Source organism: Lonchura striata, chromosome 2 (assembly GCF_046129695.1).
Source record: "Lonchura striata isolate bLonStr1 chromosome 2, bLonStr1.mat, whole genome shotgun sequence".
Lineage (NCBI taxonomy): Eukaryota > Metazoa > Chordata > Aves > Passeriformes > Estrildidae > Lonchura > Lonchura striata.
The window spans coordinates 27,470,712-27,496,558 of record NC_134604.1 but is presented as its reverse complement, the minus strand read 5'-3'; the positions used below and the strand labels follow the sequence as shown (position 1 = coordinate 27,496,558).

The window sequence follows — 25,847 nt, the reverse complement described above, 5'->3', positions numbered from 1 at the left end:
ACATCCAGTAGTTTGTATCTGCAATGTTAGCTGTCTGAATCTTTGGATGTGACAAACTAGAAGGAGCAGTATTTGAATTAAAAAGTAGGTTGTATTTTCAGGTCATCTTACAGAGAAAATAAGTATTTTGTAAACATTATCACTAATTACAAAATTGTGTACCAAGTCAATTACATGCTTCAAGGAAGATTCTGGGAAAAGAACTGGCTCTTTCAGTTGCACACTGAATTGTAGGGCTGTTTGATTTTATCAAGGATCCAAAGTGAAGTATTAGATGTTGTCTTATATGCAAATATAAAGAAAAACAGAATTCTGGGTTCATTTCTTGGCAGATAAACTACAATTACTGATTTGATTGTTACAAGAACACATTTACTCAGAAGAATGTTTCTACTAGAAGAAAAAAAGAGTATACTTTGTCATAACTTTATCTAAGCTGAAACGAGCAATTTTTTCTGATTTTTTTTGTTGGGTTTTGACATTGTTTTTAAGATGACGAGTCTCATCTTGCCTTTGCCAAAATCCTTCTCTCATAAGTTTGATTTATGCATTCATTATCTCTCCTACAGTGCCAGGCTGTAATGTCTTGATGAAATTTCATTGTGGGTTTGTGGTTGAGTGGCTGCTACTGTGGAAAATAATTTCTATTTGAGACTTCCTGTCTCAGCCAAGATGCAAGCATTCAAGCATATTTTATATGCTCAAGAATTTTTCTAGTATTACTTTCTTCTCAACTCTTACTCACTGCTTCTTTATTTTATATTGTTGTGACCCTCTCCTATTCCCAAACTAATGCTATGTGTTTTTAATCTTCATTTAGTCTGTTTAAAGACACCAGCTTAGCTTATATTGTTTCTGTCCAATTGGAAGGTGAAAGATGAGTTTATGAGCCAGATGAAGACTAATCCCATGTAATAAAAAATGCCTGGATGCTGGGTAATATGCCTTAGCCATCCTGGTCTTTGAACAGAATTGTCACTACTTGCTACTGTAGATGTCGAGATAAAATTTCAGCTTTCTACTGGATAGTCTTGACACTGATGTTCTTTAGAGATGTCCCTTCTTCTTGTGCCTGTGTAGATATGGTTGGTTGGTTTACTGTGTGTGTTATCTTCAGATCCTAGTCTGGGTTTGCACACTCAGGAAGAAAAACCCAGAGATACTGCCTCTGGCTTAGGAAGTTCCCATAGCTGATGTCTAGGAGAGTGTGCTGGGGTAGCTATCCCTGCAAATTGTATACTCTTCCTTAAATACTATTTGCTGCTGTGGGACAAGGGAAAATTGAGTAGATGAAGCTGTGCTTTCTCTTGTTATGTGCTTTTGTTATCTTGATCAATATTATATTTGAGTATATTTTTCCTTTTTTTTTTTTTTTTAATATGAGCCCTTATAATAAAGTAATTGTATTCTTTGAAGCGCTTTGTTGGTTACTGTCTTCTGAGGCAGGTAATGAAACCTTTGTCTGCAGGAACAGTAGATTGTTCCTCTGTATTTACTCTCCTCTGAGATGGTTGTCTGTTATTGTGTTGAAAGTAGCCTCCTTACCTGGACCAAGATAAAGCATTGCCATTATTCTCCAGCTGTAACAGCAGTAGAGAAATATTAGGATCCATTGTTTCCTTCTAGAAATGGAAACCTTTTGCATGTACTCAGTCCTGGCTTCATAACATCTGGTTTATCTTGCCTGAGATTCCTGGGATGAGGGTGTATGCAAGAAGAGAAGGAAAAGCTAGCAGTGTTGAGACCTGAACTGTTTTCTCTTCCTTCCAAGACAAGCTTGTAATTAAGGAAGCTTGCTGCATTGCTGGCAAAAAAAGACAAGGTGCCTTCAAAACCTATATAGATTTAGGACAGCAGCCCTTGAAAACTATCCCTTCTGGATAGGTATAAGACTTTTGCAGATATATATATGGATAGATAGATAGATATAGATATATAACATGAATGTTTGTTGCCTTAAAAATTGTTCTTGTGGTTTTTAGGCTTTTTACTTAGTATAACTTATTTTCTGCTTTGTGATATCTTTCAAGAGAGATACTGCCTTTGTCCAGTATGGAAAGTGATAGAACTTGGGAAAGGTCTGATTTTGTTACTTATTTTTCCTCTTACTGGCATAATTGAGAGGAAGTTTTGCTTGAAAAAGTGGTGCTCTCTTCTCTCTGTTTCCAGGTACCTGTCTCTATTTTAGGATTTCAAGCCTCAGCAGTCTTCCTTAACAAACAATTACAGGAACAGCTCAAAAATTTCAGCTGTATGTGTATTTTTCCCTGAAAGCCTCTGTCTGCTCATATGTTGGCAGAAAGGAATTAAATCCCCAGATGCCTGGGCTCGTTCTTAAGAGAAGTGTTACTTTTTTTCATGCTTTTCTTTCTGGAGAAAACTTATTCCCATTTTATAGGATTTTATTCTACTAAAATCTATATTTCAATAAAATATTTGGGGACATCTTCTGTAGTTTGTAGTTTGCAATATATTATTGTCCTTTCACTGGCAAAAAATTTACATTGAAGTAGGTGTATTGTTTCTGAGAGAGGAAAAATAAATTTTCTTAGTAGCTTTAAGAATCCACAGGAGAAATGGATACTTTCTATTGTAACTATATTGCCTTAAAACATGCATTTTAAGACAATATAGTTACTATCCAGAATAGACGTCTGTACTGGTGTAATGTAACTCGGTTGTTGAGCATTTTTAAACCATAGTAGAAATATTTTTTAATTGTTTGACAGTATGAAGTTGTGGTTTGCTTTGAGAAGGCAGGGGATGTGGTGCCTAGGTGCTTCCACTTCAGTTCACCCAAGCTCACAGCTTGGCTGATTCAGCCTGCCCTTGGCACAAGCTGTCATGGCAAGGAATTGCTTGGGCTGCTTCCATCTCCTTGCTCTGCCAGCCCTAGTGCTCACATGGCTTTGGGCAGGCAGTTCTGTTCCTCTGGAAGCACTTGGGATGCAGTTCACCTTCAGAGAGCAGTCATTTGACACCTGGTACCAGGGCAGTGTGATGTCAGGGCATGGGGAGGGATGGGAGGGCCAGGATTGCCCCTCTGGAGGTAGCCTCCTCCACAGGCTGCAGCTCTGCCATGCCATTGGGTGTGGGTTTGTGTTACACTTAGCATGGCTTTCCTGGGAGTACAGGCAGTAAGGAACAGGCTTGTTCCCAGTTCTTCCTTTCCTCAGATCTAGCCAACTGCGTGTCCTCAAGATGAGTTAGTTCAGCTTGCTGATTTGAGGCTTGCTTTATTTTGGAGATGGATTAGTTTGTCAGATCAGTAGGCTAAACTGACTCATCCTCAGGCTACAAGATTGCCAGATTTGCTATGACAGGAACATAAAAGTGGGAAGTAAGACCATCTTCTTTTGGCAATAACCCCTACTTTGATCAGATTACGTATAATGTGAAAATGAGCTGTAGTTTCTCTTGTTACCTTAAATAGCTTTAGAGATGTCCAACACTTAGTTCTCTTGCTCTTTTTGCTCTATTTTTATTACTTTAAAAGAAAGAAATAAATTTCAGAAGCCGGACTTGCCAGTGGTTATTCATCTGGCATAAGCATCTGTCTTCTACAATTCTGCCTCATCTGTAATAATAGCTCCTTCACCATGATAGCTACTTTTGCCATGGACAATATCTGCATTGCACTGATGACATGCCTACAGTTTCTTAATGTTAATTGAGATAACATTCTCCTTGAATTCAAAACCATCTTTAACCTAAATGGACTTGTTCCATTTCTGTGCTGTTCTGTGGCACAATCTAAAGCAGTAATTCGAGATGGATGCGGAGGCTTTGGAGTCTCTTAAAGACAGTCTGTGCTCTGCAGCATGATTTGAACAGTGTAGTGCAACTTGATTTTGCTCTCTGGAGAAGCAGTTGCAATGCCTCTTACAGTCTTAGAATGGTGTTTAACCTCAGCTTACGGTCATCTTAGGGATTCAAATTGGCTACTACTAATTTTTGACTTTTTTTATTCACTGTACTTCCTATCCAAGTTGGATGTTGGTTCTGAACAGCTGGCAGTTCTCTTACTCCTCATCCAATCTTAAAAGCTAGTCATCAAATGCAGTTTCGTAATTAGCTTCATCTGTCTTTATTGGGTTGTTGTCTCAGATTCCAAACAATCTGTTTCTCACTGTGATTTTGATCTGTCTCATTCACTGGACGCTGGGTCCAAGATGCTGATTCTTGGTCATAGAGAGACTAGCATGACAAGTACATACTGTATTTTTGTGACATGTTCAGTGAAGTTGAAGAGTAAGAAAACATGTCAGGTCCTAATTGGATGACATAATTACGGGGTACTTGACAGAAAGGAGAAATTGCAAAGGAAAGGAGAGTCCTCTGATATTCCAGAGAGCAGAAGAATGTTAGAATCCACGGCTCTCACAAGGAGAGAGCTTTGTCCTTTGCCCTGCCAGGAAAACTTTACAGGTTAAGTGGGTGTTGCTGTTTAATGCACCCAGGTTTCCAAGTCCACCTATGCTACCCATAAATACAGAAATTGATCTTCATTTTGTAGACAAAAATTTTAAGGTTTGTGGGTGCACCTTTGTGATAAGTATTGGCTTCATAGTGTGGTAGAAGGGACCTACCAAGGAGACTCCAGCAGATGTGGAACTGCTTGCTTCATGCCCTGCTTCTTTCTCCACAGTCTGGCAAGGCTTGCAGAGGCCACAGAGAACTACCCGGAGGCTCTTCTGGCCTGGGCTGCTTGCAGAAGTGGTGACAGCAAGTGTTTCACACCCCTGGAGAACTCACTTGTGAGTTCTCTCAGTTCAGTGTTAATATGCTTGCAGTCATGCTCCAGATTCTCTCCGGGATTCTCTGCTCTTGCTTCTGCTTCTCCACACTTTTTGATGCTAGCATTTTGGGGGGTTGGGACATCTTGGATTTTTTCACCTATGTTTTTGCTGTTCTTTATCTTTACTTATTTTCCTCTTTCTTGGAGTAGAGATTCCCTCTAAGATGTATTAAGATGTTCTTAATTTGTGCAAGTGTGTGGTAGAGAGGGTCTTGGCAACTTGCAGCTCCTGCAGGTGGCTTTCTGTGGGTTTTACTTAATGGTACGGTCTTATGCATTTGAAGCCTCTTGGTGGATGCAAAGACAGAATGAAAAGGAAAAAACAGTGGTGATGTCTGTTCTCAGGGGTCAGAGATGTGCTTGTCTCAGTGACATGTACATTTAACTGGATTCAAAAACTCAAATGCAGTTAGGGAGATCTGCAGCAAGTAGACAGTCTCCCTACTTAAGCAGTTTGCAAGAAACTACTTTAGTGACAGGTTTGCAGGTCATACCAGATATTTTGATGATAAGATTGTAGACCACTTGGGAATTCCCCAGATGAACTGTTTTCATTATGTGGTATTCTCTAAGGGGTGGGAGTTCTGGAGTCTCTGACAGTGGTCTTAAAGTAGGTGTGTCAGTAGGTGACTAACAATGGATTCCCTCCTCAGCCCTGCTGGAAGAGTCTGATAGACTCGTTCAGGGTCAGCTGTTGAATGGCACTAACAAGTGGATAAACACGATCTGTTTGTAACTCGGGGTTCTGCATGTCAGGGCTCAGTTACAGGGGTTTATGAGTTACTCCATGTCAGCTGGACAGCTATAGCTGTCTTTGGCAAATATTTGCTAAATCATGTTCCCTGATGATGTAAGAGGAAAGAATAACTAAAGGTAACTTCAAATAAGAAATCCTAGTACTGTATGGACTGAATTTCTCAGCTAGCAATTAACTCAGAGATAAAAAGCAAAGGAGAATACTACTGAGGCCACAGTCTTCTGCTAAAATGATGTCATAGCATTTCTGTTCATTCCCATTCCCTGTCTCTTGTGCTGCATTTAACCTATAAGCTTTTTGGGGCTGAAATGACCTGATCTAAGACTATAAAAACAAAATCTATTATGATTGCTTTGATACTTGCTTCCTATCTGTGGAATCACCTTATTTAAATTTAAAGTTGATTTATATAGCTAAATAGCTTTTGTGGGGTGGGTTCTTCTGCATGTGGGTGGAGAGAGAGGAGAACAGAAAGAGAGCCTACTAAAAATAACTTGTTAACAACCATGAGACTGCTTATGAAACCCCACTGGCAGTCAGTGTTTAGATTACCTTAATTGTACGTTTCTGTGGTTTTTTTCCAAAGCAGAAATATAAGTATAAGCATTCTTGTGGATATTTTGTTTAGTCACAGAAAAAAAAATTCTTTTTATGTACTCCCTAAGGTAACTGCAAAATTTTTTCCCCACCTGAGCGTTAACTGCTGCTCTATCTAGAAATGTATGGTTTTGGTCTGTGTTTGCTGTAACAGAAAGAGTACATGAAGCAAGCTCTGTGTTAACGAGATGGGTAAAATAGACCTTAAATGTGCCTCAGAAAGGTGTGGGTACCACCTTACACATTGGTAGGAGGGACAGCTTATAGCAAAGTGAAGGTTTTTTCAGGCCCTGCAAGTAAACATCCCTTCTGGATTCAGCTGTTTGGTTTATAAATCAGTGGGGTGTTAACTTGCTGGGATTTCATGGTGGCCGATGTAAGCAGCTGATTGTTGGAATCCCATCTGCCACAGTTGGATTCAGGGAGGTCATCTGATGGCCACTGTGATAGGCATCTGGGCTAGATCAACGGGGCTCTTCTCATCCTTTTTCCTCTTGTGCTTTTTGTTTTGGTTTTTAAACTGTTCAGAGTCAAGTTTATGCTGGAGTAGGGAAGCACAGCTGCGTGGCCAGTAGCTTGCTGTGCTCACTTTGACTTCCATGGTTAAGATATAAAAACCTAACAAGCTTATCATGTGAATGTTCTGGGACCTGCTGACTGCCCTGCTTCTTCTTTAAATGTTTGTTTGCAATCTTTAGCCTTAAGCTTTCAAAGGGAGTGAATCAAATGCCCCCTCCAAAAGTCTATGAGTGCCTTGAAAGAAAGACTTAAAGCCCCAATGGCATTTTGAATATCTGAACTGGGATGTAGTAAATCCAGATGCTGTTCTGTGTGATAAATTTTTTTTTTTTTTTTTAACAGATAAATAATTGTCGGTGAATGTCCCTGTATCTTGATGTCATTTTATGTGTTTATTTCATCAAATATAGGCATATGAGTCATGCCATTACTTGTCACAGTTTGCTGGAAATACATTTTCTTTTCTTTTTCTGTTTTTAGTGACACAATAACCTCAAAAATAGGTCAGTTGAGCTACACAGTTTCATTTTTATAATAATGTTATATCACCTTTCTAAACTGTTTACTTTTTAGTGATAGGATAGTTTATTCCACTAGACAGAAGTCAGTCACTGGTATCCTGTTTACTTCCTGATCAATTTTTCAGTTCTTTCCTGCATAAACTTAATACTTAGTGCTTTGAATTTGCAACTTCAGAAACTGTTGAGCAAAATGGAGAGCTACTGTTTTTTGAAGTTACAGGTTTGACCTTCTGCAAGGTATTTTTTTTTTTTAATATTGCTTTTTCAAACAACGGACATGTAAAAAGCATTGTAACTTGCTACAAGTGGAACGAACATTTTGCTTTTACTTCCTTCCTCTGTGTCCAGCTAGAGGTGATGGCAACTTTGATTTCAGGGTGTCTCGGAAGCCTTTTCCCTTGGTGATTTTTGACTTGGCAGTTGTTTCTGAAATTTGTCCTGATTATTTGTCTTGAGATTGAGCTGAAGTGAATTGACACATAATTAACTGTACCTGTCATTTGATCATTAGCAATATAGCCAAAGAATGATCTGTCACTCTTCATATTTTCATTATTTATGACTTTACTGTGTTTTGTTTAAATTGAATGCAGATTTTGGGTTTTGACTGTTGTGAAAAACGGCATACATAATATTGAGTTATGACACCATTGCATTACTGCCGAGTTGAAAGAAATTATTTCTGTAGGTATTTAGCTTTGGTGACCATGACATTCTTAAGACCCTAAGAGACATCGTGTTCATCCATCCTGTGCATGCTTTCTGATTTCAAGCCTAGCAGTTGCACTTCAGTATTTTGAGTTTAAAAAAAGATTCCAGTCTAAAATAAAAATGTAGATTGCAAAAATAACCCTATTTTTCAGAGTTTTTAATAAGGAAATTATTTTTTCCTAAATTTTGTCCACCTGTAGTTCTGCCTTAAACTCTTGCAATTTCTGTTTCTGATCATTATTTGCAATATGTCCTCCACCTGCATATCAGAGCTCTCTCTGAAGTGCCTGTTCCTTCTTCCTTTTAGAGATAATCCTCCAGCTTTTTTTTTTTTTTTTTTTTGTCTTAAATTGTTTGTGCTCTTAAGTCTCACTCAAAGTAATGTATTTTTGCTGACCTTATGATGTCTTAGTCTTCTCTCTGAATCTCTAGTGTTTTGAATCATCACTGCTGAATTTCAGCTATCAGGATTGAGCATGCTATTCCAGTAGCTGTTCAATGAGTGTGAAATAGCAAAGATTTTTCTTTTTTTTGTGGTCTGTCTGATATACTTCTGCTTATACATCTAAGGATTACTTTAGGTCTCAGTAACTATGTGTGCTTCTGTCTTTGCTGGTCCTTTAAGTCAGAGTTGATGACTTCACTCTTTGGATGATTTTATTTGACTTGGCTGCATGGCCTATGATCTTGGGTTCAGGATCCCTCTGCCTATTTTGCTCCTTGGTTACTAAGGAAGGTTGGCTGCTTTTTCACTGATCTCTACAGTGTGGATAACTCTAAATCTTGTGTCTTAGTATTTCATGGCTTTCCTTTCAGATTGTTGATAAAAGCAGTAAGTGTGAGGGCAAAAATTGGTTTTGGTGGCATGTCCCATGGTATTCTGTGTTGCACTTATGGTCTAGTGTATTATAATTTGATTAATAATCATTTTTCTTTCTGTATATATGTTTCTTTATTAATTTTGGATGTGATGGCAAGTTAGAAAACCTACAGAAGTCACAGTGCTTGTGCGTCAATGTTTTCATCTTATTTTTTATTCTAAATGAACCTGTAGTCTCTAACAATATGGAATCCAACAACTGGGTCTCTATGAAGTACCTTACTGCTTCTTTATTCATTATTAAAGTAACTAGTATGGTACTTAAGTCAAAATAACAGGATTGTATGAATCATCCCATACATCTTAGAAGTTCACTGAGTGTTCTGATTCCTTTCAAAAATCACTTCTCAGACTTCTTAGCTCTTCCAAAATCCTTGGGTACAAATAATGAGATTCTTCTGATCTTAAATAATGTTTAATGGCCACTCTTTTATTGCAGTATTCAGTTACAGTCAGGAAGTCAAGTGACGTTTTCTGTGCTAAAACAAGTGTATGTGTGTGTATATATATATATTCAGTGAATGCATCTGCCTTATCTGGGTGATGATTGGCACACTTACAGGTTTTGTTCAATGTTTGACCTGAATTATTTTTGGAATTCCAAGGACTCCTTTTGTTTGGAGTAAATTGAAAAACCAAAAGACATTGTTTTTTGTAAGATTCCTTTCTTTGAGTCCCTGAGTTTTTCTGATTTGGTCCATGAATGCTCATTTCAAGAAAGCTGGAGAGGGACTTTTTACGAGGGCATATAGTGATAGGGCAAGGGGGAATGGATTCAAACTGAAAACTTGAGATTATACATAGAAAAATTCTTTACTGTGAGTGTGGTGAGACACTGGAACAGGTTGCCCAGAGAAGCTGTGGATGCCCTGTCCCTGAAAATGTTCAAGGCCAGCCTGGATGGGACTTAGAGTAGCCTGGTCAAGTGGAGATTCTCTGCTGATTCTTGCAGGGTTGGAACTGGATGAGCTTTAAGGTCCCTTCAACCCCAAACCATTCTATGATTCTGTATGGTTCTAGGGTCTTTATCTTGTCTCTCACTAGGGAACATTCATACAGTTCACTGATGAAGAAAGGAAGTTGTCTAGTGAAACAGTACATAAATACCATTTTAATACTTACTCCTCTGTACTGATGCATAATCAGCTCTTCATGCAACTAACTTTTTAAAACTGTAGTAGGAAAAATTAATTAGAAAAAGAAAATTAGTAGTGATTTCTGCTGCTGACAGTGTGTTTCCTCAAGCATACACTGGCCATGTTAAAGACTTTAAGAGCAGCTCAAAACATTTGCTTCGCAAAGTAGTCAGATCTTTTGACCATCCAGTTACCAACGACTGAGAAGAACCACTGCAGTTGGGATAGACTTCTATCCCCCTCTGGTTGCTAATTTCTTTCTAGGTAGTGGTGTCAGCTACTGGTTGTAACCTAATCCCATTGGCAGGGGCTGGATCCAGCCGTGTCAGATTTCTGTAGAAGTGACTCCTTTGACTGTATTGAGCTTTGAGCAAATTAAGATGAAGCAGTGCAGCAAAGCCTTACGAACGGGAGAAGTAGTCAAGTGAGTTAATGCTGAGCTGTATCTTAGTAGGGAGGTAAAACTGAGATTTGAAACCAATCAGTGAACATTTTTAAGTGAACAGTTATGTGACTTCAGACATTGTACAGTTTATTGTAGATGTGTAGAGTTTTCTTTTAGGACTTAAAAACAGCCTAAGTAATATCTAATGGAAAAGCCTGTGAACCTGCTGATGAGGAAGAATATAGCAGCTGGAGGAGGGAAGTGAGAGGAAACAGGTAAAGTCAAAAGAGAGGAAAAGGTGGAGTTTGTAGACTGTGCAAAAGATCAAGGTTGCATTTGAAGTAGAAATAAAGCTACTGTAATCATTGTATTAATACATTGTTTCTTCACTTCAGCTGTAACACAATGAAAAGGAGGAAGAGGGCACACATATATAGTTGAGAGGAAAGAAAGCACTCTTAGATCTCTGCATTAAAGTGTGGTTTTTACTGCTCAGTCAGACACTAAACAGCTAAAGGGATGTAGGGCAGATATAAATTTGGACTTTGTCCAGGCCCATTCAGTAGAAGGTGTGTGGGGGTGATCAATAGCAAAGGATGCCTTTCATGGTCCCTGAGGACTGAAGTAGATTTTATTGAATGACACCTCATTTGGCACAGGCCAAAAGTATGCATCCAGTACACTTATAGGTGGTCACCTTTAAGCTTAGGAGTAGGAATCTGCAGCTGGTGGGGTATATATGAGACAAAATGCTTGCCCAGTAGCAGGATCCCTGCTCTCACCTGGGTAAAAACAAAAACATCTGCCATCGTGTTGGTTTTTTTTTTGAGATGCAGAAATAGAGTTGTAGCTTGCACTGATGGTCTGTGGTCTTCTAAGTGGAGTATCCTCATTTCTTCCCACAAACTGATGAATATTCTCTGCTTTGAACAGTGCTTTCACTGATTTTGCCTAATGCTTGTGATTTGTCCCATGTGGTCATCATGTGCTAAAGGCAGAAAGTGAACTAGATCAATCAGAATACTTGGAAATTGAAATATCTGAATTTTTTTTTTTTTCAATTTCACATCAGAATTGTGGGACGAGCTCTTCATCAAAAAACCTCAAACCCAAATATCACATCATGGATGCTAAACATCAGTGCTTATGTGAGTAAATGCTTTAAGGTTTCCCATGAAACATACCAAGTGCAAGTGTATTACAATGTGATAGCTATTTATTTTTCCTTTTGCTTCTACCCTAGATGTTATGAAGGTGGTTGGTATAGATGATAATTATACGGTCACATGAATTTGCTTTTTGGTTACAGTAAATCAAGGTCATATTGCTGTCGATCCTAGAAAGCAGCAGCCTCTGGACATGTGCTAGTGATGCTTTTCATGTGAGCTGTGCTATAAGAGCTGTTTAGTATTTTGCTATTTAGTCCTTTCTTCCTTCTTTAGTTTTTCTATTTAATGTCCTAGTTCTGTTGTAGACCTTACAGTCAAAGGTGTTGAGGGTATTCAGTGTTTGGCAGTGCCTGCCTATCCACCAGAGTCACTGAGTCTGACAGTCCTAAACAAAGCAAGAGGTGAAGGGAATGAGATGGGATCTGTCTAGGCTCCTCTTTAAGACTTGCTGTGGTGTAATATTTCTTGGTGTTTGCTGTGAGGAGTCTGTTTGGAGGTACTGAAGATTGCTGGGCAGGGCTGTTTCCTCTTTGCTATTTTCCATCATGCTGAGGCTAAACCCAGCATTTCTGAAAGCTGTTTAGTGAACTCCTTTATGGCTGTTTGGCTGTCAAGTCAGCACTTGCTGTCCAATTAAAACTGGGATAACCATTCTGAACTGTGTATGATGTTGTGAGCAGTTCCTACATCTATGTAGTGCAAGGAGTGGCAAAACAGGCTTGGAGCCTCTGGATACTGCTGCTGAGACATAAACAAGTTATTTGTATACTTCGAGCAGCAGTGAGATGTTGCATTTGTGGAGATCAAAGCTGTCAAGAGTGCAAGGTGAATTTTACCCCTATAGTCCCTCAGGTTCAACAATGCTGAAATAGAATAAAACTGAAACTCTAACAGGCTTAACTTTTAAAAGATTGGAGTTCTTATGGTGTGTTTTGTGGATGGTTTGCAAAAACTGTTGTTTCCTGAAAGCAGGAAGCTGGGAGAAAGAGAAAGCTTTGTGAGGCGTAATGCTGTGGAAATTCTGGTGAAGAAACAAAGTAATTCTTGGTGTAATGTTTAAAGTTTTAGTCAGTGCATACATTTCTAAGCACTGATGATTTCAGCAAGTTTAGGTAGGAGCTGTTTTCCTGTGGACTTAAAGGAAAGTCTAAAACTGACTGGCTTTTCATTTCAGCTCTGAAAAAAGTTGGCTGGGTGTGCTGCACATTCGGATGAAACACTTGACGTGGCCTGAAATTCAGGGTTTGCTTTTGTGGACAAGGAGGTCCCTGGGAGAGTTGCAGCTCTGGACTCCTTAGAGCAGATCTCTTGATATTAAGTACTTCAAATCTCAACCAGTGTTGCCAGGGACAATTATTTTGATCTCTAAGAGTTCATTAGTCTTGATTTTTGGAAAAATGGAGAACCAAACTCATTAACCACAATCTCAAAACTGTGGTCTAGTGAACCATGCCAAAAAGAAAAAAAAAGATGCCCCTCAAAATTGAGCAGATAGGGGGTTACCTTTTACTTGATGAGGGTTGCTGTAGTAAAGCAGATGTAACTTATTTGTATATTTGGTGAGTCAGAATGCTAATCATAGAATAGTTGGGCAAAAGAAATGCTTTGCTGCTATGAGTTACACTTCTAGCTTGTTTACAAAAAAGAACAAAACAAAGGCATTTCTTTTTATTTGTGGCTTCCTTCCTTTTATTTCTTACAGTTCTCAAAAAGGAGAATGAATTTTCCATGCAGCTAGTATGCTTCTATTTATGCTTCTCTCTCTCCCTGTAAGAAGACTTTCATCTGTCTGGTGTTCCTTTCTACACCTTGCCCCATTTTCTCTCCAAATCTATAAATCTGCATCTCAACTTTTTGTGACTATTATGGGGAAAGGCTGTACCAACTCTGTATTGCTTGGCAAGTAATTGCACCTTTAGCACTAATGTACTTTATATTTGATTTGATAATTTGTTTCATGGACTAGTTGTAATCATAAAAGGAAACAATTTGTAAGAACCTAAAAGGCAACATAGGAGATGAATAATATTTAATCTGGATTTTTCAGGAGAAAATTGTGTCAAGCCACCTGCTTTTCTTCTAAATCTTATAGGTGCAGAAGAAGTAGTAATAGATGTGGGTGTCTTGACTCTGAAGCTTTCAAGCTCATTTTCTCACAAGAAATTCAGGAGAAACTGGGAAATTGCATGAATGACATACAAAATGATCTGATTATTTTCTTTGAACATAACAGGAGGTCCAAGAAAAAAAAAGGATGAGATATTTTGTGGGTTTTTGCAGGGATTTTAGGCAGTCTCATAGGAATCACCAGTTACCACCAATTTCTTAGGTACATTTCTTGTAGCATTGGGAAATGTATGTCCAAATAATGACTGTGCTTGAAGTATGTGACAAGCTGGCAAGAGAGTTCAGTAACCTTGGATGCAGTTCAGTCAGGACAAAATGCAGAATATTAGGCTTTGATAAGAGCAATCAGGTGTCTAAGTGGAGAGTGGATGAGGATTGGACAGGCAGCAGCTCCACAGAGGAGAGTTCAGTACACAAGCTGATCATGAGGTTGCAGCATTGCACAAGCTGCAGGCATTGTGCTGAGCTGTGCAAACAAGTGTGTTGTAAGTCGGACACAAGACATCATCAGCATGCTGGGTAGAGCTGAGATAAGCTTCATTTTCAGAGCCTGGTTTTAGTTAGGTGCTGTACCTGAGTAGTTTTTAGCAGTGAGGAGAGAGGGTCCCCAAAGAGAAATAACTTCTCCATCATAATAACTTTCTTTGCAACAGCCCTCATATTTGAAGCAGGCAGTGGGGGGAAAGAGCTGTGCCTTTTTTTTTTTTTTCATGCTCTTTTGGAACAGAACAAGGAGCATTTTGCCTAAACTATACTAAAGCTATTGATGAAGCTATCTGTTGGAAAGATTTTTCTAAATGCATGAGAAGAGAAGAGAATTCCTGGAGAAAGTTGTGGAGAGAAGGTTTGTTAATAAGCAGATGTGATGAGCATTTCTTGAGAACAGTTTCTGTAGGATTGTGGTGACTGCTATGGAATAGCAGGTTCTGGTTTTTCTTGCAGCCCTATTTGATTCTGTAACCCAAGCCTGAAGGACTCTTTATTGCAACTGAATGGCAAGAAGTGCCCAATGTTCTTGTTAAATGCCTAAAGCTTTGTTCCTGTTATGAACAAAATCAGACTTGGAACAAGATGAAGTGCTGTTGGTAATAACAGTGGGGCTAAGAGTAGGTGATAGTGGCTTGGGTTTTTGATGGGAAAGTGGCTGGGAGCCTCACAGCTGCTGCATCTGTGCCAAAGCACATTCACCTGTGCAGCTTCCACTGTGGACTTGCATTCTGAGCACTGTCCCTGGCTGTGTTCTGGTTCATGTTGAGATACCAGCTAAGTGCCTGCCATTGGCATCCTTCTCCCCCTTCTTCCCCTGCCCCAGCAGGTGCCTCCCTTCTTTGCAAGGAAGTCCAGACATGGAAGAAGGGAGGAACAAGACTGTGCCATCTGATGCAGCCTAGGTTTCGCTTTAGGTGCACACAGCCAGGTTTGACAAAGGTTGTTCTTCCTAGTGCTGCAAGCTGAAGCTTTACCTGTGGGTGGATTTGTAACAAACTTAAAGTGCTCCTGGTTTTTGTTGCAAGATAAATACCTGTAAAGATCAGAGTGCTGGTCTGAGCTCATACTGGCATTTTGGTGTATTCAGTTATAGGAAAAAATACGGGAAAATGCTTCATTTTGGTAATGCAAACAACACTGTTTAATATCACTTACTTGATAATCAGACATAGGGATAAGTACTTGGCTTCTTTGTGCATTACATTTTATTGGTCAATTATTTGCTTCTGGAGAGGAAATTTTTGTTAGCAATTATCTAAATGAAAAACTGTCACCACTTAATATATGCCAGTAAAAAACATGCTCAGTGCTTTCTTTGCATTTTGTCAGAGGTCTTCTATTTTTCTCTATAATATTGAAGTAAATATGCTGATCTTAATATTTGTCTTACCCTCCTCTGTTTTAGTCTTGTTGGTCTTCTTGTTTACACATGTATTTTGATTATTTGTGTATCTTTTGCTTTGCAGGAGACAAAGATGGCAGCAAGGTGACTACAGTAGTGGCAACTCCTGGACAAGGTCCAGACCGACCACAAGAAGTCAGCTACACAGACACCAAGGTGATTGGGAATGGATCTTTTGGTGTTGTGTATCAAGCCAAACTCTGTGATTCAGGAGAGCTTGTGGCCATTAAGAAAGTCCTGCAGGATAAAAGATTTAAGGTGAGCCTATGCATAAGTTCATAGTATTTTCATGAATGTTATTTCCTTTTCCATGTCTTTGATGGCAGTGTTTTTGATTTTCTTAATTTATTTTCATTGAAGCACATAAATGCACATAAAAATTTCCAAGACTAAAGATTAAAGAGATGGATTATGATAAAATAGTAGTTTAACTCGAAAATCAGTGAGTCACTATGATTATTTGTGTGTTAGTACAAATCAGAAGCTAAAAATCCTTATTTGATGTGCTGTTTCCAGGTTGCCAGCCAGATTGCTCAGACAGTGAGCTGTGGAAACAAGGGATAAGCTTGTCTTAAGGTTACTTTTTCTAATATAAACTTTCCTTCAATCATTAGCAATTAAACTGCTGGAAGAGACAGAAGCCTTTGGGCTTTGTTTTTAGTTGCTGCACGTATAAAGTTGAAGGTTATATTTGAGTAAATGAGAAATTGTAAAGGCCAAGCAAGAAGATAACAAATACTGAGCCCAAAGTAGTTTGGGCTGAAGATCACTTATTTTTCTTATTATCTGATTTATAAACATGTTCTAACCCGGTGCTTTTAATAGACTAGTGAGCCTTTATTCTAAACTAGTAGCCTTCCAAAGAGAAATCTTTTTATCTAGTGATTTTTAAACCAAATAAAAGTTAAGAACCATAAGCCACGTCAACACTTCTGTTAGTCCTCAGCTTGGTACTTAATGTGCTTCACCTCTTTCCCTTATAGTCAGGTGGCCTGCAGATCAACTTGTGCGAGCAGTACATGATAGTAGAGGCACTGGTTTTAGCATTTCTTGTGTTCACAGCAAGACCTCATGCACAGCTAGTTTCACTGGTAATATTTGTAATTTGTGTCCTTTCTTGGTAGCAAAAACATTGTTTTCAAATATTTCAAAGGAAAATGGGAAAGATACACATTTGAATTAATAAAATGCAGAATTGTTTACTTCTAACTAAAGAAGGCATATAAAGTTCTTACATAGTTCTTACATCTGAGTTATTTTTGGACTGTATTATGGGTTGAAGGTAATTAGTACTTGGGAAGCATGCAATATGATGTAAGAGTGCCTTATTTTAGGAGAATAAAGAAGAGGTAAAACAGAAAAGGAAAAACAAATTCTAAACCTAGTACTTAAAAGGAGCTTTTTGGTCTTTTCCCATTGCATAGGTGTAAGGGGGAGGGTCAGGATATTTCCTCTACCCTGTCATGCTTGGTAGATGTCAGCTAGTGCTTTTTGACAATGATCTTTGATTTCTTTAGTCTCATAACTGGGGTTTTGCAGTGTGTCAAAATGAAAACTTGGCCAAGCATTTTAGTTCCTGACCATCAGATATTAATGGTTTGTGACATCTTACTTTTTTAATTAATCTCTCTTGGGTATCTAGAATAAAATGTTGGTCTTTGCTTTTTGTGTTAGTAGTTGGTTTAGAGACATTTTGTTATCTGACTATATATCTTTTTGTTTTTAAGTGTTTCTTTAAGTGATAGAAAAAATTATGTCTCTGAAATATTAGCCCTTTGTTAAGGCAAAACAGCTAAACCGAAAAGCTAAGTAAGATGTTTCCAGTTTGGACTCTGAATTGTCTCTACATTTGATAATACAAGCTGAGAACATCCAATACCTGGAGGCTTTAATATACCTCAACTAGATGTAATTAACACATAGGTCCATGTGTAGATTTGCAGATAGCATTAATTTAAAAATACTTTTTTAAACTTCATAATTTGTATGGGTCACATCTGTAGCAATACCCAATTTATGCATTTTTTTCATATTTTTATCCCAACTACACAACATCTACCTTTGGTCTAAGCTCCTTAGTTTTTCCCATCATTTGTCAGTTGAGTCCTCTTATTTTTTCACATTCTAATCTAGAAGTGTATGTTATGTTGGCAGGAGGTGTAAATTCTTGCAGGCTGGACAACAGCCTCTGCCTTGGACAGATTTGGAAGCTAGACAGATGTATATTATATTAAGAATAGCATACCATTTCTTCAAGGTATGCTACTCTTTGGGAATGCCTGATCTAGATAGTATATGCTGGACCACATAATTTACCAGTTAAAGAGGGAGCTGGGAAAATCTGTCAGCTGAGTGGTTTGAGTGCAGTGTAGGAGCAGGCCAGCTCTTGTGTTCAGAGAGCTGAGCTGTGGGTGCAGCAGAGCTGGACTGTTGCCATCCCTGCTTGGCTGCCTGAGTCCAGATCCAAGGCCTGGTCAGTGGAGTTCCTTAAGAAATCTGCCACTCCCCTCTTATTAATGCATACTCCCACTTCAGCAATGAGTGAGGGGAAAAAGACAACATTACTGCAGACAGCCCAAGGTAGTGGTGGCTTGTTTGATTCATTGTCACTTTGATAATGAATCAAACCAAGGGAGGGAAGAGAGGAGGGGGCACTTTAGAAATATCAGTCTGCACTGATCCCAGTGGTGGACAAGCAGCAAGGGAAAGTAATGTATGGAAGTTGCTTCCTGAAATTTGAATTATGAATGAAATTTTCATCTGTATGCCTCTGGCTGGTGCCTGCTTATCCCTGTGCTTGTCTATTGTGATATATTTATCTTGGTACTTGCAGTATAATTCCTTGGTCATGATTTCTTCAAAAACGCTTTGGGAAGAGCCAGCACATAGCCTTGAAACTGAAAGGGCATGATTCAGAAACTTCAGAAAGCCTCAAGAGAGTGTAAACCCTATGCTCTTAATTTTGTGCATATGGAGGGCCATCATTGTGTAGGTCTGGAATATGTGCTTCAGTTGCCAATTTTAGATCTCTGTCAGGAAGCTGAGCTGCTTTTGTCTAGGTGTGAAGCTAGCTTGAAAGCTGCAATTACCAGAGGGGAGTTGCCTATTTTTCTTTTCCTTTTCCATTACTATGACAAGTCAGCCTCCCAGTGTTGGTCCAGACTAGAAAGAAGTTGAGTGTTAAATCAGTGCTGAAGAGTTGATTCTTACAGTTTCTGTGATGGTAAAGATAGTTTGCAATGCTCCTTCTTCTTTTTACTTCCTCGTTGCAGTTCAGTGGTTCTTCAGTTTGACATTGCAGCTCCTGCATGACTGTGTTTTAAACAGGGTCTCTGAATTGTTCTAGATTTTAGAATGTGTGTGTCTAGAGTTCAGTGTAATGTGCAGCAGTATTATTGGTAGGAGTAAGAGGTGAGTCCCTGAAGGGAATAAATAAAAAACCACCTAGAGATTTATGTTTCATTTCAGTTTGTAGTTTTGCCTTCAGTAAGCTAGTTCTCCATACTAAGTGTGAGGAATTAAGTAATGTAATTTTGGGCAATTACCTGATACTTGAATGAGTAGCTCACAATCTATGTGCTGTTTGTCATTAGTCTGTGAAACAATTTAATTTGTTTAATTTAATTAACCAACTCGTATGGAAGGTTATATTTTTGGGGTGGTGGGTTTTGAACTTTTTTTCAGTTAAAAGTTTAATGAGGGTGAGAGGGATGTTTCTCTTTGAAAAATAGCGTAAGGCAGCTGTTCACAAACTTTGGGGCCGAAGTGTTTTCAAATGGCAAAATTTCCAAAAGACAATGACCTGGATTTCAGAGATCTATATTGTATTTCTGCTTCTATTCCACAAATGTGTAATAATAGGTTCTTATGCAAAGCATCAATAGGTGCAGTTAAAAGGTTCATAGTATTTTCAATTATTTTCATTCATGTGTCTGTGCAGACCCTCAAGTGACACAGCCTAATGGTGATGCTTGAAAAGAAAATACTAGTAGCATAAAAATTCTTGCACTGCTTTTGTTAGCATTTTCATTGGAATATTCTTCATATTAAGAGTCTGTCATGTTGCTGTCCCATTGTGCAAAAACCAATAATAAGCAGAGAAGCATGTTAGCATAAATAGTTAATTTTTGGTATTTCTTCCATTCCATTAAGTTTTTTAAGAAATCTTAATGAATATGTGAATTGCTAGAAATATTTTACAGCTGACTGAGAATAAGTAGTTAAATTTCTTGTATCTGAATTGCGTACTTGATGTTTCTGCTTTTAGCACTGGGCTGTTGAAATCTAGATGATGAAGAGAGTTTGTACTCCTCCTGCACCTTTTCAAACAGTCTAGAATGGGCATCACATTTCTTGTTAATGGCTCACAGAGACATAAAGTGTGCAGCAAGAGAAAGCCAAATTCTGTAATGGGAACCCTTCATGCCATGCAGTCTGTCAAATCATTCAGGGACTGCCTTGGTTTAGCCATCCAACCATGTGTGCCCTTGGCTTAGTTGCCTGAATTATTTAAATAGGCAGATCTTCTGGAGTGTGAGAAGATGTCAAACTAGGGCCCTGATGGTCCATAAATGTGAAGCACTGCATTGCTAAAGCTGAGGCCCCTGAATAGTAGGCAGTGCTCTTTCCTATTTGTAGTTACAGAAGTAATAGGTGTTGTGACTATTTGCATGTTTATTGTTTCTTTGTTTTGGTTTGTTCGTTTGGGGGTGTTTTTTTTTTTTTGTTTAATATGTAAAGTCTTAGTGTTAACTTGAGCCTTAAAGCTCAATAAAGCAGCAGGATGGAAAAATAAGCTTGTGTTGGGGTTCTGGTTTTTTTCTTTCTCTGTTGGTGTGTGTACTTTTGTGAGCTGTTTGAAATGCTTCTGAAAGCAACAGCTTTCCTTCAGTTCCTGCCTCAGATATATCAAGCTGCTAAGTATAAAAAGATCCTTTTCAAAGTAGCCCATATCTGCTGTTTGTGTTACCTTCTTTACAGCAACTTTGATCATAGTAGCTCCCATGAGAAATGTAAAACCACAAGGAAGACTTTCCATTGAAAAATGACTATATGTTTAGGGTTTTAAGTTCTGCTAACTTTTCAAGAGACTTTTCTGTTTAAAGCATTCAGAAATCTAGAACTGACCCAGTTTTTTTCTTAATACGTTTTGTGTCTCTGCTCATGGTTGAAGGTATAATTCTGTAAATATGCATGTGAGAAAGTGATTAATGATTTGCCTCTTTTGCTCTCAGAATCTCAGTGGTTAACAGACCACTGTGAGAACATGACTTCAAATTGGGTTGAATTATTTCCACTTTTTCCAGCTGCCCCCCAGCTTGTTTCTTTGCTTTTGGTTATGGATGGCCAGTAAAGATACAACAGATAGTAGCATTATTCTGGGAAAAAAACTCAATTTCAGGGGACTTCAGTCTGTTAAGGCCACTTTTGGTGTATCTGAGCTATTTTGAGGACAGATGTTACTCAGGTAACCTGACTGAAAGAAGAGTTAAAACAAGTTTTGTTTTGCAGTCTGTAAGCTTGGGCTATGGATAGTCATGTCTGTATACTGACAAGCAGACAGGAGTTTGACACCCATCCTCTTGATATGTGTTGGGGAACCCAGGTGTAAGGCTTTAAGGGAAGTGGTATCACTGTCTCTTTTGTGCAGATTTATTTTCCCTTTGCTGGGTTCAGACAGGATGTGTGCATCATCTTGCTTTTTAATGTTTCAGCAGGTCCATCTTCCAGACTCTGTGTATCATAGCTTTGTCATGAGAATATTAAAGGTGTAGTTAAGACAAGCCTGGATATCTCATAGAAGCCTTGACTTCTTTTGCATGTGCCTGAGTTGTGGATCCTTTCTTTCAAGCACACAGGTGGATATTGAAGTCACAGAAAAGACCTCCAAGTTGGATTCCAATCTGGTACTGATCACCACCTTGTCAACTAGACCATGGCACTAAGTGCCACATCCAGTTGTTTAATGAACACCTCCAGGGATGGTGACACCACCACTTCCCTCGGTAGTCCATTCTAAACTTTAATAACCATTCTGTGAAGAAATTTCTCCTGATGTCCAGCCTAGTTCAGCTTGAGACTGTGTCCTCTTGTCCTGTTTGCTTGTTGCTTGAGAGCAGAGACCAACTCCCACTTTACTACAAACTCCTTTCTGGTAGTTGCAGAGAGCAATAAGGTCACTCCGGATCTTCCTTTTCCTTCCTATTTCACTCCTTTCCAGAAGGGAATTGAAAGTTATCACAGAGGTTCAGAATGATTGCTGTCTTCATCTTAAGTCAGTGTTTAAAGTTTTGAATACACTGTAGAGGTTGGATTTGCTATGATGTATTTGTGATTATCTTTCACGGTGACCTCTCATTATCTGCACAGGTTTCCTCTGAACTAAGGACTGAACTTCCTTTTTTAATGTAATCTCTGTGTGAGCTAGATGCATTCTTTCATCTCATATCTCCATCTAAGGATCATTGAATATTCAAACATTAATCTCTAAGGCCTTCTCTTAGAAGAATGCCTTGGTTTACTGCATCTCAGTTGAGTTGGAAGCACCCATGGGATAAAAAGTCACAAAGGAAAAACATGGTGATGAGAATTAGTAACATTTAAGCACCTTTCTTTTAAGCCTTTGAGGGCTTGCACATCATAGCTACTTTGAAGATTTGAGGAATCACTGTTCATAAGACTATCATGGAGGTGTTAACTCTCTAAAGGATGCCTTAATTTTATTGTTAAATAGCTAGAAAGAGTACCCAAAACAATAGATCTATGTTCTGACTAATGAGGTGTTTTGTGTTTGTATCAGAAGTGGGGATGGAAGGCTGAAAATATTTTTCAGTCACTTCAGCAAATATTGCAAACATTTGTTAAACCAGCAGTAGAAAGATAATTGAGCCTGATCAAAACTGCCCTTTTACTCCTAGCTGTCCTCATCTAGGGGAATACAGTCACTCTTTAAGACTGAGGCTATCAGATAAGATTTCCAGAATGGGAGATGCCTGGGCATGTGTTCAGGTTGTTGTTCCATCTTCTAAACAGCTGGAGGGCTATGTTTGCTTTCAGAGAGGTTTTTTCTGATCTGTGCTTTAACTCTTGTATGGAGGCCAGATTTGTAGCTCTGGCCCAACTTAATTTATCCAGATTATCAGAGACATTTACCAAGATAATAGCTTTTTCTTACAGCACTACTTGATCTGGCCGTTTCCTGGAAGCTTACTGGAGGATCTGATTCTATCATTTAGCTGTAATTGCAGTTGCAGTGCTTGTCTGTTTGCAGCAACCTGGGTAGAGATCTGAATTTTTGCTCACAACCACTTAATTCCATTTTCCAATTTTCTCAAGCTTTCCTAATGGATAAAAAAATCTGTTTACCCTTGATTTTCACAGTCTTTGAAGAAAGCAGTGTACTGTTCATTGTATCAGCTGTAACCTCCCTGGACGTACTTCAGTGGCCTAGAAGATCTAAGAACTCTTAAGAGTCATATTTCTAACTTTGTATTATTTTAAAATCTGTATAATAAAATTATATGTAGTAATGGCTATTCCTGCAGATGTTTTCAAATCTGACAAATGAATTGGATGCATAATAGCTGTTAGTGCAAAATAGGTCTTCAGTTTGGCACATGAGATGACATGGAGTTTGTACTATGAGCATTGATTTCAGTTTTCTGCATCTTAGCAGGGGAGTTTGGACTGATAATTAATGTCCAGGGAATGCAGTGTCACCCAGCTGCAGTTGGCCTAGAATAGAGGAGAAAAAGCTCTTCATCTGCAGATGTGGCTTTGTGCGTGTTTAGACATGTGTATCCACGTGTTGCCATGTGGAAACCAACATATTAGTAGGGAAATAGGCCCTAGGAATGTGTTCTTTGAAAAGGGAGGAGTCAAAAGAGCCCCTGAGGGCTTTTCTGCTCCTGCCCCGTGGATGTTTGCATGAGGCCTTTTTTTAGATATGTGCCACAGTTTAAGTGTGCCTTTATTTTGGATTTTGAATTTTTCTGTGGTATTCTCTAAACTAGGACCAAGATGAGACTTTTAAAACTGTTTTGTCAGTTTTCTCTCCTCTTGCTCACTTTTAGTGTATAACTTGAGACTAAAATTAAACTTGTCTGTCCTATGTGAAATTACTGACCAACAAGAAGAACCAGAAGATACATTACATTTATGAAAAGCCTTTTGTCCCACTAGTCCAGATAACTCAAACAACTGCTCAAATAATGACTTGGTTTATTTCCTGTTGTCTCTCAGGTCTTCTAAAGGAAGTGAGTTCATATGTCTGATTTTCATAAAATACATATATTTATATATAGTCTATGAAATATATATTCTGTATATATACATTCCTAAATTAGCTAGAGCCTGTTTTGAGAGACACAGGTTAAATGGATGCTATTCTTAAATAACAACATTTGGAATGGAAAGTGCATTTTAAAAGTATTCCAAACCCACCAAGGTATAGAAATGCATAGTTTAAAGCACATGAATAGCTGTAACTCAGCCACATACTGACAGCATATTATAACTGTGAGAGTGTACTTGGATATGCAGAATTCCTGATTGTGGTCAAATTAAGTTCTATTTTGAAAGATAATTTCCTTTCCTTTGACTTTTTAACATTGCTGCCTCTAAGTGCCTGAGAAGGACTGGCATAGAAAAACAGAAACTCTGCATGCAGTAGGAATCACTTCTCCATTTTATATTTATAAATTGGTTTTAAGTCTGGGTCACACCTGCTAATTAAAGGGAGCCTTGATTATGGTATGATTTGTAAGTCTGTGTAAGAAAGGTAAAAATTGGCTTTAATGTTCTTCATTTCATAGTGTCTTATGGAGGGATCTTTGATAGCCTTTCAGGATCACTACTGAGGAGTCTCCATGTCTTTCCATTTTCGAGACTGGCAGATTACAGGCTGGTGGAGCAGATTTGGGTTTTCTCATTCTTACCTGAAATCAAAATATTTAATGGCTGACAGTCTTAGAGTGGCAATGGAGTAGACTTTCTAAGTGTGCAACCAGTCCAAGTGGATAATTGAGGGCAGTCATTGTTTTGTGAATGGAGCCTGAACTTCGACAATTAAAAAGTCATAGTAAAATTCCTGAAGTCCTTCTCAAGCTCAGAGATTTAGTGGTCGACTGTGTATGAGGCTGTATATGGATTCTAAGCTAGTCTTATCTTTTTCTTCTTAGAGGAGATGCTGAAATGATCAGGCAGAGAGCAGGCTCATCTAATGCTCTTGAGAGCTTGGTAGTGCTGCTGCTATAGAGAGCTTGGGCATGAATGCAGGTGTTGGATGGAAATGGTGTCCCAGGAGAACCTTCCACACCTGTCTCCTAGTTAGGGAAAAGAGTATTGTGTAGACTATAAATAGAAGATTTGCTTGATGGGATAAAAATGGTGCTTTTGAGACTGCTTGGATTCTTGGTGTGTGCAAATACTTCAAGGCTCTTGGATGTACCATTATGTATTCTCTTTTGGTCCCTCTTTTGGAGTCACGAGATTGCCTGTTGTGGAAGATTTAGCTTAAACAGTCTTTATATCTAGCAGCATTACCTACCTGTGACTCTCACTTGCTTATGAAATTTTACTTGGTTAAATTATCTTTGGTGCAACATTCTAGTCATCGAGCATGATTTGAATATATCATTAAATAATTTATCTTCAGTTTTGGCCAGGGAATACTGGGGGGGTTTGTCTTTAAAATGCATGGCTGATAAATCAGGCAGTGGCAAACTCTGTGTCCTTTTTGAACTCAGTATTTGTAATTCAAATATCTTGCTGTGGCAGCTATTAGGCTTGGGGGGAAAAGAAGGGTTAACCTATAAAATGCCAGTCATAGAAGGGACAGAAGAGATCCACCTGCTGCTCAGGGGAGGCTTCCTGAAGCTAAGAAGAGAGACAGATCTTCACATTTGTGTCAGCAAGACAGCTGTGCCCTACCCTCTGGCACTGTGCTGTACTTCAACCCTTTTGGCTCTGTTTAAAACCTTTTAATTGAGCTGTAATTGAGTTTTTTTTTTTAATTTGTGTCTCTTTCTTGAAGAGGATTAACTCGCAAAGTCAGCAAACAAAGTGAGGAAGGTTTAAGTAAATGTGAAAATGGGTATAATTTTTGTTTTCCATTTGTTTTCTTGAGTAGACCTGACCCTTTATAACCAAATGGCATGCTCCTTCCGGGAAGTGTTCAATACTTGGAGAGCCATTTAATGGGTAATTGTTTTCTTTGCTGCTAAAGGCAATATTTGCACCACCCATTGATTCTTGGAAAAAGTAGTACCAAGACATGGGAAATAATAAAAGGAAGCTCTTTTAAATATTTTGTCAGGCATCTAAAGTACAGAAACAGTTCATACTGTTGGGCATATT

General features: G+C 38.6%; 1 protein-coding gene across 2 annotated transcripts in view; it reads left to right on the top strand.

Annotated features, from left to right (window-relative positions):
- The window catches only part of GSK3B (glycogen synthase kinase 3 beta), a 148,840-nt gene that overhangs the window by 39,235 nt on the left and 83,758 nt on the right, over nucleotides 1-25,847 (top strand). For both annotated transcript variants that reach the window (XM_021548813.3, XM_021548814.3), the window contains exon 2: nucleotides 15,556-15,749. In XM_021548813.3, the coding sequence (XP_021404488.1) occupies nucleotides 15,556-15,749 (194 nt within the window). The remainder of the gene's footprint in view (nucleotides 1-15,555; nucleotides 15,750-25,847) is intronic.